The sequence below is a fragment of the Acomys minous genome (genome assembly GCF_964271855.1).
Source record: "Acomys minous genome assembly, chromosome: 18".
Taxonomy (NCBI): domain Eukaryota; kingdom Metazoa; phylum Chordata; class Mammalia; order Rodentia; family Muridae; genus Acomys; species Acomys minous.
Genome location: NC_140501.1, coordinates 52,560,726 through 52,581,575, shown reverse-complemented (window position 1 = coordinate 52,581,575; position 20,850 = coordinate 52,560,726). Strand labels below are relative to the sequence as shown.

Sequence of the window (20,850 nt, the reverse complement as noted above, 5' to 3'; positions counted from 1 at the left end):
TTAAGAACTGTTCAAATGTGACCTGGATGAACCCTATGAGGTACTCAGTCAGGTCACTATGACACAGCCAAACTAGGAGCCCAACACGGGTCATCTGGTAGACCCCAGGAGACTAAGAGACTTGAGTTTGTTCTTACACTGTCATTCCTACGGCATTTCTCTGGGGTTTGATTGGATGAGGCAATTTTCTCCCTGATATTAAGGTGCCAACCAGTTTGGCCTGAATGTTACTTGGCACTGGAGCTCTTTGGCATGGAAAATTGGCCAATTGCTTCTCTTCTGTGTCCATTGGATATGTACCAGGTCTGCTACTGAGACCACTGGTTCAACAATAACCAACAATTAAGGGTAATTTTCTCCCATTGTCACAAAAAGTCAGATTCTCCTTCAGAGTCAGTTTTTTAAAATCTAGAGTCATTTAAGCTCTAATTTTCAAAATATGATAATAAGAATGCTCTGAAAAGCTTTCTGAACAATGCATTCTAACTTTTTAAGTAACATAGGTATTAATTATACCAGTTTGCTCTTCCTTATTGTATGTGCTATACAATGGAGGCTGCCTGCACTGCCACTAACATTGCCCATGCCATTGTTGGATTGTTAAATGGTGCATGAAGATTGGGAGTGGGCATGGGTAAAGTGAAATAGAGTCTGGGTCTGGTGTTGACCCTTTAACAAAAGAGTCACCACTGCTCTGTTCAGCTTAACTGTCTTGATCTCTATAAAGCAGAGGGGGGTTCCTGGTCTCTAGAGTCCTGCCAATCCTTGAAACCTAGCAATTCTATGGCTGTACTTACCTGAGACTCTCTACAACCGAGGGTCTCTTAAAGTTGTCATCAATATCTCACTCTTTCAGATAGGTAATGCAAAGCACTACTGGGAGGCCAAAAACTTCCTGGCCCCATACTCAGTCTCCTTGATTGAGGAAGGACCAGTTGAGCTGGAAAAAGGATCCCTCTAAATACCAGTGTTGGGTTGGAACTGAAGCACTCTCTCTCTCTCTTGGTTCTCATTGACTTTGGGAGTAAACAGAAGTGCTGTGGAAGCCAATTCAGGTAAAGAAATCAACACTGGTTGATCTTCTCCTGAGAGCACTGAGGGAAGACAGTGCTTTCACCTCACAGCTGAAGCATAGTTAACTATAATAGCCAAGCCTTTTAGTGTCTCCTTACCAACACACCAAGGGAGCCCCAGGTCAAAAATGAGAAGCCAGGTGTTCCTGATGGTCAGGACTTTAAGGAAAAGGTCATGAGGATTTACCTCAATTTGCCAGTGTCTGTTTCTCCTTGGAGTCAAGAAGCTCCTACAATGGAAGAGAAGTTTCTAACTCTCTAAAGGTGAGAGGATTGTTGCTGTTGGCCTTCAGCCTTCAGCACCTGCTCTACCTGTCTCTAGCCAGTTGGGTTTAAGATAGCCACAGTGTTTAGGTTGGAAAAGAGTCCAAAAACCTGTAGCAACTAGTAGTGGATGGAAATTCAATTCACCCAAGCCAAGGAGGTAGCTCAGCAAGTAAAAGCACACATGTCAAACCCTGACACACAAGTTCAGTCCCTGGATCCCACCTTTAGCCAGCTGTGTGCATGCGGTAGTACTCATCTATTAATGCTGACACTCCTACAGTGAGATCGGAGTCAGACGCAAACTGGCCAAAATGCAAAATCAATAGGCTAGATGGCTTGGAATACACAGAACAGGAGCCAAACAAATTAATAATAATAATAATAATAATAGTAGTAGTAGTAGTAGTAGTAGTAGTAGTAGTAGTAGTAGTAGTAAAATCCTGCCTCAAAAAGGCAGACGGAAAGACTCTACCATGGAAAATTTTTCCTCTGACCTTCACAAATTATGGTATGATTACACACACACATACACACACACACACACACACACACACACACACACACACACACACATACCATGAACTCCAAGAATGAATGAATAAATAAATAAATAATAAATAAATAAATATAATTTTTAAATAAGAAGCTCCAAAGGATTGAAATTTTTCTAAAGCCCAAGAATTAAATTAGGCAAATTCACATGTACAAGATGACCTGACCTACAGGGCAAGATGTTCCAGGAACTGAGCTGATGAGTGTCAGCTCCCTGGAAGCAAAGTCAGGACAGAGGTCACTGGGGCATGAAACACAGCTATGGCGATAAAAGAAACAGGTGTTTCTCACATATGGGTTTCAGAAAACATACCCTACCCATAAAGTATGGCAAGACATGCTGGGGTACTTGACAGCAAATGGTACAGAATGGGAGAGAGACACAAGAGAAATACCAATGGCAAAAATAACAAAAGACTATAAAGAAAGTGCACACACACAAAAAAGTGAAGACTATAGGAAGAAAGCAGGCTCAAGGAGAGAAGTCGGGTGCTGTGGTGGTTACAGAAGAAAGCTGCATGCTACAGGGTGGTCACAAGCATAGAGAAGACAAGGACACTCATCCATTCGGTCAGCTACAGTCAACTACAGTCATCCTCAGCCAGATCATCCACTCAGTGGTTGTTGGTCCTCAAGGTCATTGTGCCGGGTTGTAGAGCTCTGTGAGTAAACAGAAACAAGGTTGTAATCAAGTGGAGTTCACACCCTACTGTCTGGGTCAGGAAACGTATTTTGTATTAGTTACTATTCTGTTGCTGTAAACAAAAATATCTGACAAAAGCAATTTAAAGAAGGAAGGGTTTGTTTTAGCTCCTGGTTTAAGGAGATAGAGTCATGGTGGGTATGTCATGGTGACAGGAATGGGAGACAGCTGGTTACATTGCATCCACAGCCAGAAAGCAGACATGGATGAATACTGGGGCTCAGCTCCCTTTATCCTTTTTATCCAAGACCCCAGCCCATGAAATGATGCCACCCACAGGGTCTTCCCACCTCAGTTATATTAACATATAAAATCTCTCACAGACATGACCAGAGATTTCTCTTCTAGGAGATCCTAGGCCCTGTCATGTTGACAGTCAACACGAACCATCCCACACCCTTAGCATGACTGGTTCCACGCTGGTGCTCCTGATGGATAGAGGACCAGGAACAGCCTTCTTCAGCGGTGCTCACGCTCTCAAAAAGCATCACAGTAACCGGGGAGAAAGGGATCTGAGAAAAAACTGAGTTTGGGGAGATAAGTCTGGGGAGTTTAAAGGAGACTGAGTCTGTGTAGTAAGGTTTGGGCAAGGAAGGAGAGACAGTGTGATGTAAAACTTTGCTGGGAACTCGGTGGTAGTAACTCTTTCTGAAGCCTAAGGCCCACTCCCTTTGCTATTGTTTCTCGCCCACTGGGAAATTGCTGGTGGAAGTACCATTCTGCATCCCTCTCTGAAGCACAGCCCATCAGCAGCTCCCTGGAGAGAATCACAAGCATCCCTCCTAAAATCAGAGTGATGCTTTGTGGTAGGAAAGAGATGCAGCCACCTTCCACCAGGGAAGTCCTCAGATGGGAGTGGGCAGGGACATACTAGGCTTAGACACATCCGGATACCGTCAGACCCTTCATGAAATAAGCCAAATGGTGCTGTTTATGAAAAGGTCTTTGGCCTGTTTGAACAGCCAGGATTCGGAGATGTTCTTGGGTTCAAGAGAAAATATTCCTGAAGAATTGAGGCTGGAGACTCTTACATCCAAATCTTAATATGTTGTCTAACTAAATCCTTTTCTTGCCTTGTACCTTAGCTGCTGGGGGGGGGGGGGACCAACAGAATGTTTTGAATAGTGGGGAGCTTAGCCATGGGTCAGCTAGACCCAAGGAGAGTACAGGAGCTTAGCTATGGGTCAGCTAGACCCAAGGAGAGCACAGGAGCTTAGCCATGGGTCAGCTAGACCCAAGGAGAGCACAGGAGCCTAGCCATGGGTCAGCTAGACCCAAGGAGAGCACAGGAGCTTAGCCATGGGTCAGCTAGACCCAAGGAGAGCACAGGAGCTTAGCCATGGGTCAACTAGACACAAGGAGAGCACAGGAGCTTAGCCATGGGTCAGCTAGACCCAAGGAGAGCACAGAAGCTTAGCCATAGGTCAGCTAGATCCAAGGAGAGCACAGGAGCTTAGCCATGGGTCAACTAGACCCAAGGAGAGCACAGGAGCTTAGCCATGGGTCAGCTAGACCCAAGGCTAAGGAAGTGAGGTCTGGGAGGGGAGAGAGACTCAGAAGTTGAGGAGTGAAGGGGAAAGGTGAGATTTATGCGTGCAAAGCTGGACTCTAAGCAGAAATAGCATCCTTGAAAGAGCTGGGGGCTCTCAAATCACTTTAATAGCTTCATGTTCAATGGGCCTATGGGCCGTGCTGTTACTATTGTTAGCTGAAAATTCTTCAAATAAGGAAAATACCTCCCCAGGTTTAGCTGATTTGTTTGTAATGAAGTCTCCAGATCAGGTAAGTTTTGCTATGCCCACCTCATCTCTGCTTGGCCATCTGTCATTAAGCCCAGGCAAAGGCAGAGGTTTGTAAAAATGGGTTGCCTTAATCACATGGCTGTCACCATGAGAGAGAAATATTGGACAATATATAGACAATGGAATGCAAAATGAATTTTTCCCCCGAGAATTGACCATATTTGCATGAAGCCAGTCATCACGTTAACACAGAACACTTCCTCTGCTCCTGGGTGAAGTTGGAAAAGCTTGATTCTAATTCAGCCTTCTCTGAATCCTGTCTACTCACCTCACTCTTCGCATATGCCCTTCTCTGTACCACTCTCTTTCCAGGAAATGTGTTAGTCTAGGAGATTCTGATGGAATTAGACTACCTAATGTCAAGCCTCAGCCCTGCCAGAGACTACCTGAATGACCGTGGTTGAATTACTCAACCTTATAGAGTGACAGAGGATTTTTTAATGAAATAGAAATATTGATATTAAGCATGTAATTTGTTATGTGAGCACATGCTTATGTGAAGGTTTATATGTGGATGCATATACATGTGTTTATGTTTGCATGTGTGTGTGTGCATGAGTGTGAAGGTCGGAGGACAACTTCAGGTCTTATTCCTTAGGCAATTCCATTTTGGGTGTGAAGGAGTGGAAACCAAATTCTCTAGTGGCCTACAACTCACCAAGTAGGCTAGGCTGGTTGACCAGAAAGCTTCAAGGAGCCACTTGTCTTCACATCCTCAGTCTTGGATGAGCATGTACCGCCACGCCTGTGTTTTTTTAATGTGAGTTCTGGGACCCAATGTCAGGTCTTCGTGCTTGCAAAGCAGGCATTTACTGGTTGAGCCATATCTCCCCAGCCCAGAAGTCATATAACTCAACAATATTACTAATGATCATTAAATTATACGCAAAAAGTTAGTCACACTGCCTGCAGGGCTCAAGATATCATCGGTGACTCTAAACTTTTTAAAAAATGATTAGACAACACTGAAAACTTGGAACCTAAAGAATAAAACTCCCTCAGCTACATGGTTTTTCCAGAGAAAACACCCATCAACTCTGTGTGTGTGTGTGTGTGTGTGTGTGTGTGTGTGTGTGTGCACGTGTGATTTCTCTGAGACACATTGGACTTTGCAAGATTTGTGTTTGGTGTTAAATGTCCCTACCAACTGCCCCAGCAGTCTGTGTGTTTTGATTTCCATGGCATCTAAGTTTTTATTCTGAGTGAACTCAGGATACTGTTGGCTGGAGTCATCTGTAAGAGCATCCAGCATGCATGTCATGTGTCCTGACTCTGATGGGTGGGTCTGCAGCTCAGTGAGGAAGAGAAAGAAGGCAAATCGAGACTGGAGTCTTGCCATGCCATGAAATCCCACCCTCAGCTGAGGATCTTTGTGCAGCTGGCGGCTGCCAGAAGAGACGGAGTGTCGTCTTCTTCAGGAATGCAGGCCCTGGCAGGCTGCCCCTCTCCAGCGCACATACACTGCTAAGTGTTCTCCATGCATTAGAGGAATCACTCCTGAAGCTGGGAGGAAAAGGTGGTGAGGATTATGGGAGGAGCTGAAGGGGAGAAAATATGGGCGGATTTTATCAAAGCACATTATATGTATAATATGCACTTTTAAAACAGTAAGTTAAAATAATAATACTAAAAGACCATAGGCTGAAAGAAAGGAAAATGTTATGTGAGGCCATGAGGAAAACATTGATTCAACCTTCCTTTTTGTTTAAAAGAAAAAAAAAACTGAAGACTACAGGGGTAATAAAACTTCCCAAAACCACTCAGCTGAGTGGACATAGAACTGTTCCAGGTAGCAGGGGGAGAAAGGAGACCAGCTCAGGAGTCAAAGGGGAAAAGAAGGTGAAAGTATGGTGAATCTGTGCTTACAAACCTGTCTGAAAGGGATGAAGAGGACCATTTCCGGTGTGCATAATTCACACAGTGCCTTTTCAGGGAGCTAATAAATGTTGAGTGGAAAAATAAGGAACAGTAGGCTGGGCGTCCTAGATCCCACTGCTCACAGAGGATATGATCGGGCAATCATAAGGGTTTTTTTTCCACCTCAAGACAGGGCTGGTCTGTGTAGCCCTGGCAGTCTAGGGACTCACTCTGTAGACCAGGACAGGCTGGCCTCGAACGCAGAGAGATCCACCTGCCTCTGCCTCCGGAGTGCTAGGATTAAAGGCCTGCCCCACTACATCCAGCTAGGGTAATCACATTTTAATGCAGGTGTGGGTTTGAGTGCGCCCCGCCTTATTTTATAACTCAGGCAAAACCAAGTGTCTAGACTCTACCCAAATGTGATGCTGCACTCAGCAAAGCTTCGAGGAAGCCAACAGATGGTTCCCTACCACTGAGAGAGGGGGCTGGTACAACCCTATCTGTGTGACACCATCTCCGAAAACGCGACAAAGGGTTACCAGCTAATGTGAGACACTCACGTGCATCTGGAGGCTTTTGAAACTCTTTTAAAGATATGAAAGGACGTGTGTTGGTTTGTGGTTCTAGCCAATTGGCCTCTTGATTTGCCCATCAGATGTGTAACCCTTTGTGTTCTCTTTCAGGGTCCTTCTTCCCGGACTTCAAGCCTCCGGAAACCGTTTTCAAAATAGTATTTTGGCTCGGGTACCTAAACAGCTGCATCAACCCCATCATATACCCATGCTCCAGTCAGGAGTTCAAGAAAGCCTTTCAGAACGTCCTGCGAATCCAGTGTCTCCGCAGAAGGCAGTCCTCCAAGCATGCTCTGGGCTACACCCTGCACGCGCCCAGCCAGGCTCTAGAGGGACAGCATAGAGACATGGTGCGTATCCCCGTGGGCTCGGGAGAGACGTTCTATAAGATCTCCAAAACAGACGGAGTCTGTGAATGGAAGTTTTTCTCTTCCATGCCCCAGGCATCGGCCAGGATTACGGTGCCGAAGGACCAATCCGCCTGTACCACAGCTCGAGTGAGGAGTAAAAGCTTTCTGCAGGTCTGCTGCTGTGTGGGGTCCTCGACCCCTAGCCTTGAAGAAAACCACCAAGTCCCAACCATTAAGATCCACACCATCTCCCTTGGTGAAAATGGGGAGGAAGTCTAGGGGATGGGAAAGGTCACAGGACGAGGGATGACACTGACTCCCACTCGGAAGGCCAGTGAATGCTTCTTAAAGGACAAGCAGGGACCGTTCATGGAGGGGAAAGAGGAGAGGGAGGGTACCAGTTTATCAGGCGAGTGGGTAGGGCGCAGAGGAAGAGGCAGGGCGTCTGGCAACTAACTAACTGGTTCTGAATGATGGTGGGAGGCCTGTTGCCCTTCAGCTCAAAGACCTCAGTCGTTCTCTGGTTCTGCTTCCCACTACGGACCCTTTCGACAAGAAATACCATGGGAAAGAAAGAAAATCTCATCCACAATCCAAAAAGACTATAAATACAGGATGATGATTTCATTGTGAATATTTTGAGCACACACTCTAAGTTTGGAGCTATTTCTCGATGGAAGGGAGGGGATTTTATTTTCAGGCTGAACCTACTGGCGACTACATTAGACATTTATGGAGAGGGGACCTAGAAAGGAGTGTGAGGTAGCGGCCAGCGTGTTTTTAAAGTGAGTTTGGAAGGACCACCAGATTCTCAGCTTGGGTGAACCTAGACAGGGTTCCATTGGTTGCTCTTTGATTGGTTCTATATCCCCATTTGAAACTGGGGTGCATTCTCCACCCTTGGATCTGAGGAGTGTGGCCAGGACTGAAGAGGGACAGCATGCTTTTATCAATGGAGTAAGATAGTCCTGGGCAGCAGTTGCAAGAACTGGTGAGGCACGGCTCCTTTTCTTGCCTCCATAAAGAGCAAGAGGCTGGAATGGGATGGGTACTAACACCAGGCTGGTGCCCTATTACCCTGCAGCCTCCTGGATGTGATAAGCGACCTGCCTTTCCCAGAACTCCATAGTGGAAATCCAGGAATGGCGGGATACTGGCTTCCTTCACCCTCCATTCACTTCACTGCTGCGTAGTGAACGGAGCTCACCCGTGGGATGTAGGATGAGTCTTGGGGTCCAGGTACACCCCTCCTGAGTTTCCAAACATATTGACCCTTAACCTTCAGACACTTTAATTGATTGCCAAACAAGTTCACAAACTGATTTCTACCTTTTGCAAGACCTTGGAAGATTTCACACACACAGACACACACACACACACACACACACACACACACACACACACACACACACACTATATATATATATATATATATATATATATATATATATATATATATATATACATACATACACACAGACACACAGACACACAGACACACACACACATATATATATATACACCAAAGTCTTGCATCCTTAATCAGATTATTATGGATGGTGACCCTGGTAATCACACATAAAAATCATGCCTATCACTCTACCTTAAGAATTGTAAAATAAGGTTTATGCTTGTGACTCCAACCCTAATAAGAATCACAGCTACCAGCATTTTATAACTTCTCCCATCCACCTAACGGGATGCCTTTGCATCTTCCCTTCCTCCCTTACAATAAATTGAACTTGGCCCATCAGCCTTTGTAAAGGGAAATTTCTATCCATGTTGCATGTGGCGCTGGGTTTTTGTGGTTGCTTGCATTGAGACTTTGAATCTGACCCGCTTCCTCCACCTTTTCCTGGGCTGTGGCTTCTTATTGGCCAGCAAGGTCATTACTCGGCCTTGTGATCTGAACTTGGCTTCTGACACTGAGAAGTTGCCTGGGATTCTAGGCTCCTGGGCTCTCCTCATAGCTCATAGCAGCTCTACCAGATGTGGGTGTCCAAGCATCACGGGAGAACTTTAGAATGCTAGCCTGCCTCTTCTTCTCTACAAGCTTTGTTGTTCAGATTAGCTTCCTTCTAAATCCCAACTCTAAAACCCACCCTTGGCCATGCTGTCCCCTCCTAGATGAGCATCCTTCTGGGAAGAAGGATCATAGCTTTTTGTTATCGGTGTACCATTCCGTGTTACTAATGATCTTTAAATCCCTTGATGAATAAAACACAAATGTTAAAAGTGAGAAAGCTTAGGCACACTAAAAAGCTGCCATTGATGCCACTTCTAATCACACACACAAAAGACCCTAGAAAGTGAGTTATCAGATAAAACCTTAACAATCATATCCCTGTAAAGTTATCCATAAACAATTGCCTGCACAGTCCACTGGCATCTCTCCCTCTAAAAAAAAAAAAAACAAGTATCTAACAGCTTTTTCCATTCCCACAGTAGGACCTTGGATAGAAACACACCAACTTTTATAAGAAATTGACAATGTCACCAAAACATTAGTGGCAAAAGTGCGGTAAACAACATAAAAGTGGAGTTGAGTTTTAATCATCCATCAAAAAATGTCTGTACCGTTAAGTGAGCCAAAAACTATCTGAAATGGCTGCAGCCAAACAAATGATTGTCATATTTATATTCGCATGTTTACTGATTCTATTTGGAGTTTGAGGAATTTGCCCAGAGTAACCCTAGTTAAAATGTCTTCTCCTGTGTCTTCTAAAAGAAATTATTTCTTTGGGATTGTCTCTATGTCTTGAAATCAATGGAACATTATGGTAGCAAACTTGAGACTAATCTGAGAGTCAGACTGTGTTTGACGAGGGAACATGGATCTCTTCACTCAAATATTTTCTCCAGGGCATCGGAGATGTAGCTCAGTTGGTAAAGTACTTGCCTGACATACACATCCCCAGGAGCACTAAAACCAAGAGTGATGGCTCAGGATGATAAACTCAGTATTCAGTAAGTGCAAACTAGAGGATCAAGACTTCAAGGTTATCCTTGAGTACTTAGCCTAGACCACATGAGACTCCGTTTCAAAAAAAAAAAAACCAACCAAATAAACAAACAAAACCCAACAACAACAAAACAAGATTCCAGGCTATACCACTTCGAGAAAAGCATTTTCCTTGTCATAGCCTCATCTGCATGGGATCGCTCTGTATTCAACACACTTCACAAAGCAAGGCGGCCTCTGACTCTCGTCGCTGACTTGCATCAGCCCATTCAAGATAGACAGTGGTGTCTAAATACATAGGCGCTCCCTGAACGCTCTGCATTGTGCTCTGCTGCATGTCAGGGAGCGGTGACTCTAACCCTCTGAGACGCCTCCATTACCATCGCTGAAATGAAACTCTAACGGTTAAGACAGGCTACGGACTTGCACATGGTCAAGAAGGAACTGTGGCTCGAACCTGGGGATTCCCCCACCCCGCAGGTGTTCTCGCTCTCTGTAGCACCTCTGCATCACACTATGGGACAGGAGAGTTTGAATTGAGTATTCTCAGGAGACCAATCCACACCCAAAACTTTAATGTAATTTATTCCCTTGGGACTTTGCTGCAGGTTGGGCTTAGAAAACATGCCAACACACCTTGTGCCTACCTTTAGAGTGTGTGGTCTCTGCAGGACATAACGCTCCCAGATACAGATGAAGCCGTACAAAGAGGGCAGGATGTGCCAAACCAGGACAAGATGAGCAAACAACAGAACATGGAGAAATTGGCCAGGAATGGAAAATCTCAATGATAGGTGGGACACACGTTGGGTGGCTTGTGGAAGGCTTGAATTGCCAATCATGGTTTGCAGGAACACTTAGGAAGTATGCCTCTTCCGGAGTATATACAAACAGATACGACACTTGTCCTGACTCGCGTGCATGCCAACTTTTATTTTACAAGTTAGCAGAAAGGGAAGAGGCTAGAGGAACCCCACCAGGAATTGCACATCATGTACCGGGCATGTGATTTTCATGGATGCCACTCAGAGAGAAGGGCTCAGAACACTGGTCTCCAGGTAGCTTTTGAAGATGGGCCATTGGTAGGCAGCTGTGCATCTTTGCTTGCTTGCTTGCTTGCTTTTCTATTTGAACCATCACGAAGGCCTTCCAGACCGGCAGGCTTTGTGCTAAAAGCCTGAGAATGAAACTATTTTAGGAGCTATTTTCTTGAGCAGGTAATTGTTCGTGTGTTAATCGACATTCCTTAATCACCGCTAACAAACATTCCTAATTGCTTGTGCAGATAGTTCTGTTCCCATCCTCTTGCCAAAATATGATGCTGTTTCTTCCATGAATGCCTGCTGACTTAATTAAGGGAAGAGATTGGCTCATCAGGAAAGGGAAAAGCAAACAGGTGGAAGGCAAGCCGATGAAAGGCAAGCAAAAGCCAGAGAGACAAGAGAAGACAGAGGTAGGAGATGTACAGGCATCAGAGATATGCTCGCTGGTCGCTCTGGTCGCTTTTTCACACTACCATGAAACCACCTGTGCAGACACAGCTCCGACAGAGCCCAGTTGGAACCTGCCCTAGGCCTCCAAACTAATGCTGAGGAGTTGGGCTGAGGCCATGTCTTCCAAAAAGCCATGGCAACAGTGGCCTCTGGCCATCCATGTTCCCTGTAAGATGAAGGTGTGGGCATGACTGTTGTGGGGCTGGGCCAGGAAGCCAGCTAGGATTTTGGCATATGATGCCAGCCCGTGGACGAAGGTGCCACGGATTGGCTCTTGTTCATGTTTCTCAGACCCTGTGGCATACTAGTGAGCTGAGAAAGAGACTTACCTGTTCTCTGCAGGAGAGTGTCAGGTTTTAAAGAGCCCCTGCTGAACCTGCGAAGGCTGTGGAGCGGCAGGGAGCATTGAGGGAGAAGACTGACTGTAGCTGTGGCTCTAAGCAGGGAGGTTTAGTCACGCTTTGCTGCATCTGATAAGTAAGGAGCTGCCCTGAAGCTAGAGGCTTATTCATTTCAAAGGGCAAAATAGTGACCTTTTCTTTCATGTGGTTTCAGAGTTATTGCCACACTGTCCCTGTCACACACTCAGTGCAGTCACACTATAATCTGGAGGTGATGACTGTTAAGCCGTGAAAATGCAGACTTAATTAGGTGAGAAAGAATCTTAGCAAAACTTAGCACTGCATTTAGGGGAGAAATGTGATGAATATCCTGGTCTATGAAACGGACTGAATAGAATAAATATATTTGAATGTCATAGAGAAGCAGCTAAGACAGAAATTTCAACATGAATTTTATTTAATGTGTACACCGCCAATGTGTACTTATCAAATCTTTCTCGGTTCATTCCTGTGTGGGAGAAGAAGAAAGGGGGTTTTTAATCCACATTTGACATGTGAAGAAATAGAAGTCATGAGTTAAGGGCGTCTTTGGCCACCCCCATATTCCATCTTTATCTGCAATTCTTCCATGTCCCCAGTGTCCGCTGTGTATTTTGACCCTCTGACTTTCACATCCATCTCTTCAGCTCCAGTTCATAACTCCAGCTCTGTCTGCGCCTTCTTCCCTCCTGTCCCGGCCAACAATTGGAAATAGTGCATGGCCACCCGTTCTCATTTTCTTGGCTAACAGACAGACAGGCACGTGTCATTCTGTTCTTTCTCCATAGATAAGCTGCTACAGGGACAGGGAAATAGGGCCAGAAGGCTGCCTGCCTCTCTGCTCAATAGGATGACGTGTAAGGGCAAAGCCAGCTGTGGCTGTCACTCTAAAGTCCTCAGGAACACAAAGATCCCAGGGAGAACCTGTGGGTCACTGGGCATACTCTGAGCAGCAGCCCCAGATGGACTCTCTTCACTTGCACCACCCTGGCATGACACCAAAGGGAACTGCAGACTGTCCCCAGTGTACGAGCTGGCAGGGTTCTGAGTTCATCTGTTTAGAAGTCAAGAATGTGTTTTTCAAAGAGGCATTGTTCCAAATGGGGAGGTGTTCTAGAGGAACCAAAAATAAATAAATAAACATCTGTCGAATGTATACCAGGAATTGGACAACTATTTCCCCAAATGGCAAAATGGTAAATATTTTAAGCATGAGGGACAGTATGGTCTGTTTTGATTTTTGGCAGAAGGCTATAGACCCATCATTAGCTCAAAAGACTGCAAGGTGTGTTTCAGGTTTAGCCCATGGGCCACAATTTTCTATTCCTGACCCAAACCACTACCCATTTATGTTATTGAACCAATGCTACTGAACTACAGCTGTAGGTGATCAGCACGCTTTTAACAGTAGGTCACTAATGGATCCACTGGACTAAATCGACTTTCCCAACTTGCAGCAGACTCATAGCTTCATGATTCCCAAGCAAGTAGTGGGAACAGAGGAAAGCACTTGCCTCTTCCCATTGTGCCCTATGGGGTAGGCAGGTCAGCAGAAGTTACCATGAGTGCAGGAGTCTTCCAGGCTTAGGAGACAGTTTCCCCCAAGACATTTGTCCAAACACAACCTTGACTGATGACTAATCCCTCAGGAGGCATACGCTAGGCTGGACTGTCAACAGGGATACTGTTTGATTGGAGACTCTTTCCCTTGTCCCTCCCCACACATCAGTCTGTGTGCTCCTGGGACCTAAGATCCCCCTTTCCATGTGCCCTGCCCTTGAACTAGGGAAACTTCGGCTCTGAAGAGTCTTCTCCCACATCTGTGTTCCAGTTTGTGCTGGGAGCTTCAGCATTTGTATCCACACGTTCATTTCTCAGGTGCATTTTTACCCAATGTTTCAGGCTTGCATGGCTTCAGTGGCATTCGCCGGTTTCTTTTCAGTCCTGCATGCTGGAAATCCAAAATCAGGGTGTTGGCTGGTTAGCTTTTCTTCAGTGGATCTTGACTTGTCCCCTGAATGTCTCTGTAGTCTTTTCTCTGTGTGTGCACAAGTCCCTGCGGGAACTTCTACTTCTTACAATGACACTGGTTGTATCGCATTAAGATCTGTCCTCATGACCTCGTGGCATCTTAATTAGCTCTTTAGAGACTATTTCCAAATACAGTCACATTAGGAGAAGACATGAGATCAAATGGAAATGGGAATTTAGGGAGCACTTAGCTCAACTCATGAGCCTATTCACCCCTCCTTTATTCCCCTACCAAAAAAAAAAGTCCATAATCCTTTAACTGGATAGGAAGTTCAAATTCAGCTCTTTCTGTTTACTCTTCCCCAAGTATTTATGCCAATTATCTGAAAACTGTATTTAGCAACTAATTGTGATCTTCCTGAGGCTTCTTAAAATCTTTTTTTTCCTCTTTATTAATTTATTCTTGTTACATCTCAATGGTTATCCCATCCTTTGTATCCTCCCATTCTTCCCTCCCTCCCATTTTTCCCCTTATTCCCCTCCCCTATGACTGTTCCTGAGGAGGATTACCTCCCCCTCTATATGCTCATAGGGTATCAAGTCTCTTCTTGGTAACCTTAATGCTTAAAGGATTTTGTAGGGTGCCTAGTATACATTGACCTTACGTGGGTTCTGACTTTTCAATGAGAAAGAAAGCTCTGAAGGGCAGGGACGGCTGTGTCACTCAGTACAACCAAAGCAACACTCCACCCGTGAGGAGGAAAGGCCCTCAATGCCCCAGCTAGACAAGGATGGGGAGGAGAAGGAGAGGCTGAGAGGACAAATCAACAAGAACTTGGAAGGAGCAGGGTATAATGGTTGGAGACCTGACTCGTGTGGCCTGAGCCAGGTGGGCATTTGCTCTCAAGAAACATCAGCACCCAGGAAAGTAGAACCCCAGCACTCAGCAGACCAGACCCTTGACTACATGGTAAGAGTGAGGCAGACAGTGGCCTTAAAGTCCAGCGGGAGCCTGCATCCTGAGAACTGGGTCAGCAGGGCCTCTTGGCAACACTGTGATCACCCCAGGTCCCATCTACTGAAATAACCTGACTGAAAGCCATGATGGCCACACTTGGTGAGAGGAACTTCAATTAGGACTTCTGAGGATCCTTTCCTTTTATCACTCCCTGGGCCTCCCGGGATCATAGTGATGGGCTTTGCCCTTCTGCAGAGCCATTGAGCACCTCGCCCTGGCTACATCACTTCTCATGAAACTCTACTTCTGCTTCATAACCCATCCCAGCCCTTACTGTCCCCATTGTCTCACTGTGACAAGCACAGAGCGATGTCTTCTCCTCTGCCCTGCTTCCTGTCAAGAAGTGTAGAGCATCCATCCTCATTAGGAAGCCTCGGCTGCTCCACAGTGCTGGTCCTCCACTGAGCTTCCCTTACCCTGAGCCACACAGCATTGGTTTCCTGCCCTTGCCCCTACCCCAGAGCCTCTCAGGTGGAAAGTGTCTCTGGTCCAGCAGTCTCCATCACAGTGCAGTGATTTTGTCTAGAGTAACAAGACATATTTACCATTAGTCCAATCTAGAAATGGGGAAGAAGAAAATTCTATTGAGAAATCAAAGCCTACAGAAGCTTCCAGAGCCAAAAGCCATCACAAAAGAAGTTGGGATGCATGCGGCTCTATCTTGATGATGAATCCACAAAAGCATCTGTCCTTTTTTTCCCCCTCCTTACTGATCAAACTCTGAGCATGGGATAATGACTTCTTACCATGCAGTGTCTCTCCTTCCCAGTGCCTATGTCATACCAGAAGCGACAGTAGTTGTAAAAAGCAAAGATATAGGGGGCATTGGTGGATGCTAGGCCAGTGAGCAGCTTTCTTCTACAAAAATAAGTGCCCAAATTCAAGCTGACAAATGAGAAGGACTGCAAAAGTAAGACAGCAAGTATTTTTTTAAAAGAAAAACATCCAAGAACCTCAGATACTTGAGTAATGATTTATCACCAGTTTTCTACAAACTTGTTTTTGTTTCTTAAGTATGAAACACTTATTGGGGAGTAACTGAACTAAAAAGTAAAGTCTCTTGCTTGCTCTCTCTCTCACCTCCATTTCTGGCAGCCAGCCTGGCTCCTGCCTGCCTATGCTAAGTACTGCATCCACCCCTCATCCCTAACTTCAAGGGAGAGAGCAGGCAGTCAGCTATAGCCAGCCTGTCCTGTCTCCGCTTTGAAAGCCCAAATCAAAATGTATGCTTTCCTCATCAGATATGAAGGAAAAGGCATTTTATTCTCTGGCTCTCATAAGTTACAAACAACATCCTTCCAGTCACTTCCATAGCGACTTAACCCAAGATTTCAGATAGGAAGAGCATTTTACTCCTCCCTGTGTCTCTATGGACGGTGTAGAAGCAAGGCTTACGTCGTAAAACATAGAGTTTAGGTCTGTAGGGATAACTCAGCTGGTTATGTGTTTGCCTTGCAAATACCAAGAAATTCCCAGAACCGATGAAAGAAAGAAGAAAGGAAGAAAGAAATGGAATAAAAGAGGGAAGGGAAGGGAAGGGAATGCCACCTTCATGATCACAGCACTGGGGAGCAGAGAGGTGGATCCCTGAAGCTCACTAACCAGCCAGCATAATTAAATCAGTGAGTTCCAGGTAATAGTGAAAGACTGTACTCAAAAGACAAGGTGGTCAGCTCCTAAGGGACAATTCCTGAGGTGGTTCTCTTGCCTACACACACAGAGAGAGAGAGAGAGAGAGAGAGAGAGAGAGAGAGAGAGAGAGAGAGAGAGAGAGAGAGAGACCTGCTCCAAGCTAAGCCCTGTAACAAACTTCGGAACGATAAAGGATATATTATAGATGAAAAATTTTTTTGCAGAAAGCTGCCATGAAGATTTGGGCATGAAAGCGGGAAGAGAAGGTCTACAGGGAGTTTGGGAAACAGAAGCCTGACACTTGAGCCCACCCTTTGCTCTGAAACTCTCTTGCATAAAGCTGAACCAGACTCAGCATGCTGAACCTTGACCTGCTCAGCTCACCCCCACCCCAGACCCAAGCACAGGAGGAAAGCTGAAGTGATGCTCAGATGGGTATGAAAAGAGGCCTAGGCAGGACATCATAGTCCTGGGTTTCAGCGCGCCCTCTATCTCACAGTGACTCTAAGCAAGCTCCTTGTACTCTCTGGGGCCAGGTCTTCATCTGTGGAATGGGGAGCAGATGAGAAGTGAGTTCAGGAAGATGTCTCATGAGAGGATAAAACTGGTACACGCCACTGCACTCTCATCTTCCCCACTTCTCCCCCTAGCTGTTCCCTGCATGTTGTAAAGTGTTGTAAAGAACCTGCAAGGCATCTGAAAGCCCTGAGCATTCCACATATAACAACTTAGTAAGTTTTCCTTTACCCTTTAACCTGCCTCAGGCTTACCCGCAGATTTTGCCAGCATCCACGGATGACACTCATTTCTGTAGTACTAGAAAGGAAATCAGAAACGAGCTGTGCCATGCCAGGGCACTGCCACTCCGAAACTCAGATGTGAGCTCTCAGTTATCTGAACTCTTCCCCCACTGTGCTATTTTCTTTGGATTAGGGATGTCTGTACCTGGAAATTCCACTTTAATAATTTTTTAAGTCAAACGCCCAGAACTTCTGTAAAGAATTCCACCAGGCTCAGAACTGTCTAGGCAAGGCTACTAACATGGCGCTGGATGTGTATAGCAGCTGTCCTGTGAAAGTCACTACACGCAGCTTGTGTGTGTGTGTGTGTGTGTGTGTGTGTGTGTGTGTGTGTGTGTGTAACACTGATGCCATGAGAAAGAAAAGTCCACCTGAGCGTGGGACGAGGGATAGGATTCAACACAAGGCTTCCGTTTCAATTTGTCTAGGAAAACAGGGCCAAGCAGTGCCTGGCAACTGTCAGAAGTAAATGTTTACAAGACGAACAGCCATTCCCAATCACCAGCAAGGGCAGTTTGAGTGGGGGGGCGGAGGGGGGGGAACCGAGTGCCTGACATGTGAACTGGACGTCACAGCATGTTCTCAGGATATTACCGCAGGCCCTTCAAAAGACCTCTGGGAACTTCTGAGCAGGTAGCTGAATGGGGAAGGCCCACAGTACAGCTCAGCCAGGCTTGGTTGGACGGGGACGTAAGCACACTCAGAGCCTGGCTCTGGCAGACGTTGGCCACCATCTCCCTGCCAACAGTCTCTCGTGACTCCAAGTCTCAAATTTGCTCTAAGCAGAGCGAGAAAGTCAAGTTTCTGAACTGAGGTTCTTGGCCCAAATGTGCTTCGGATAAACACAGAGTCTATGGCTATTTCGGTTCTTGATTTTTAGGGAGCAGCTGTGAGGTTACAGGCAGAGCCAAGGGAAGTTCCTTGACCCAAATGACTGGTCCTCGGAGTGCTGGGAGAGAGAAAGCTGGAGCATGACTCTCAGAAGACAGGAGCGCAGCACAGGGCTGTCCCACTGACAGGGGGTGTGTGTCTCGAGTCTAGGAACTCTCCCTGCCGAGCTTCTAACTCTCAAAAAAATTGAAATTTGGGGTTTAGAGTTAAAAAATTACCACTCTATGAAAAGATAAGGTTTTATTGCATTGATGCCTTGTGTCCTAGGATCCATCAAGATGACTAAACACTTGCCACTAAGTTGCCACCTGACGATTTGAGTTCAGTCCCTGAGATCCATGCGGTGGTAGGAGAGAACCAGCCCCTGAGAGTTGTCCTCTGACCTCCACACGCGTGCCACGGTGGACACACAAAATAAATAAATAAGCATAAAACCGACAAACAATGCTCATTTTCAAAAATTATAATATGGCTCCCTGAAGGTCCACATGAAGGACCCTGTGTGGGAGTCTGGAGGGGAGTTCCCACTAAACCACAAAATTAGGAATCTCAATAATATTAACTTTTCTGGATCCTGAGCGACAAGGACAGTGGGAATGAAGGCAGTTGCTCCTAGAAAGGAAAAGAAGGGACACATCCATGCAAAGGCCCTGTGGTGGGTACATCCCAAGAGTGGGCTGGGGTTGCCCCTCCTGCAGTTTGCCAGGCACAGGGAGGGACAGCCTTATTAATTATGGTGGCTCCTGGGCTCAGCAAACTCCATTCCCCTAGTCCTGAAGGCAAACCACACCTACTTCCCATCCACTCTTTTTCCTTTTTAAACGCAATGGAAAACTCACCAGGCAAACCAGAACACACTGGATGTAGGGGCTCTTTCTCAGTAGGGCCACCAGGTTCAGCCAGGCTGAAAACCTAAGAAGCCTCAGCTACTCAGTAGCCTGCGTTTGTTCTCAGAGCATTCTACAACATTACAGTGAGATGCCTGAACAGAAAAAATAAATAAATCTAATTTCCTTCTCATCCTACATGTGTTTAATCCAAAAGAAAAGCCAAAGGCTTCAGAAGGCTTAGCAAGGAAATTACAGCAAAGGTATTCAGAGATACTAAAAGTAGAGAAACTGTGAGAGCAGGAAAATATTCCACGCTATGTTTGAAAAGACCGAGTTTTATCCTGCAAAGAAAGCACAGCAGTGAACTGCATCACTGTAATAACCACGCTGGTTGCCCCCTACACCAGCCAGGAAGGGGCAGTAGCTGGTCCCACCAAGACAAGTGTTCTGCCATGGTGTTGGGTGAGGGTTACAAACTAATCACAGCCCAGGAGGTGGAAGAGAGAGGAGAACAGGTGAAGAACTCGGGCTTCTCTTTTTACAGTCCGCCGGCGCGTGTAGACTTGACTTGCTCCAGCTCAGGAAAAGTGTGCTTTCGTAAATCAAAGAAGGCTGCTGCTGCTGCTCGGACGTGAACCCTGACATCTGCTGGCCTGGTGCAGCTTTTCTGCCTGTCTCTTCCTCAAAGCTGCTGAGAATACAAATGCACCATTTCTGTGCTGCCGGAGAGGTAGATGTGGGCTGCCTGGCTGGTTTTCGCTGCCGTTACTCTCCCAGAACCTTGGAGACTGTGATATGTGCAATTCCCAGGAGGTACAGTTCCTAAGTGCCCAGTGCTTGAGAACTGTGCCCACCAGGTCTAGGTTTGGTCTTTGGTCAGTGGAGTTGATGACCACATTCCCTTCAGTTAGTGGGAATCCTGCTGAGAGCCTGGGATGTGCACTATGCTCTATACGGGAGAAATTCTTTCCCACGTGAAAATAATATATCCATGTGTGTGCATTGTTGTACTTGAATTGTGTGCACATTGTGTATTGATGCAAATAGGCCACACACCCCGACATCTACAATGGCTTTGAAGCATTTTATTCCATTTAAATGGCCTCCATACCCATGGAATGTGCTGCTTAAGTGTTTATGAATTTTTTACACACCATTTTTACAGGTCCACTTCTTTATGATGTGACATGATAAACAATCATGTTGGTTTTATGTTCTTTCTGTTTTTTCAAGAAAATCAATGTACATACTACTAAGAAAATGAATAAATTATTAAATTATAGAATTTATGGACCATGCCAACTGTTAAAAATAAATTTATTTTATTTGTTTCATAATGTGACTGTCCCAGTGATAAAAAATTTATATGGCCCTTATACATATTGATGCCATGTATTTAAGCTATGTTCAATATTGATGAGTGTTCCCTAATAAAGTATTTTAAACCTCTTTCTTTAAACACATAATGCCCTCATTATTCAGTTGTGATGTGCTGTCATATGGCTGGCGATGAATGCAGTGGGTGGTTGAGACAGCGGAAGTTGGTGCTTGGGAGAATAGGCATGCTGTGCACACAATAGCTGCATTCAAGACACAGGCCTTGTGACTGGGTCATCAAGGGAGAGGCAAGTAGTAAGCGGAAGATGGAAGAGAAGTCAGACATGGAGATATTAAATGTATTCTCCACAGATTGT

At 45.6% G+C, this 20,850-nt stretch overlaps 1 protein-coding gene across 10 annotated transcripts in view; it reads left to right on the top strand.

Annotated features, from left to right (window-relative positions):
- Window positions 1-20,613, top strand: part of ADRA1A (adrenoceptor alpha 1A) — a 98,019-nt gene extending 77,406 nt beyond the window's left edge. The window contains exons 3-5 of one of the 10 annotated variants that reach the window (XM_084767164.1): window positions 6,941-7,179; window positions 7,273-7,350; window positions 19,701-20,613. In XM_084767164.1, the coding sequence (XP_084623290.1) occupies window positions 6,941-7,179; window positions 7,273-7,350; window positions 19,701-19,757 (374 nt within the window). In that variant the 3' untranslated portion in view covers window positions 19,758-20,613. Of the gene's footprint in view, window positions 1-6,940; window positions 8,585-10,041; window positions 13,635-16,859 lie in introns of those variants that run through there. The other 9 variants (XR_014776384.1, XM_084767162.1, XM_084767160.1 and 6 more) reach the window with 9 other exon arrangements.
- Window positions 20,614-20,850: the final 237 nt, after the last annotated feature.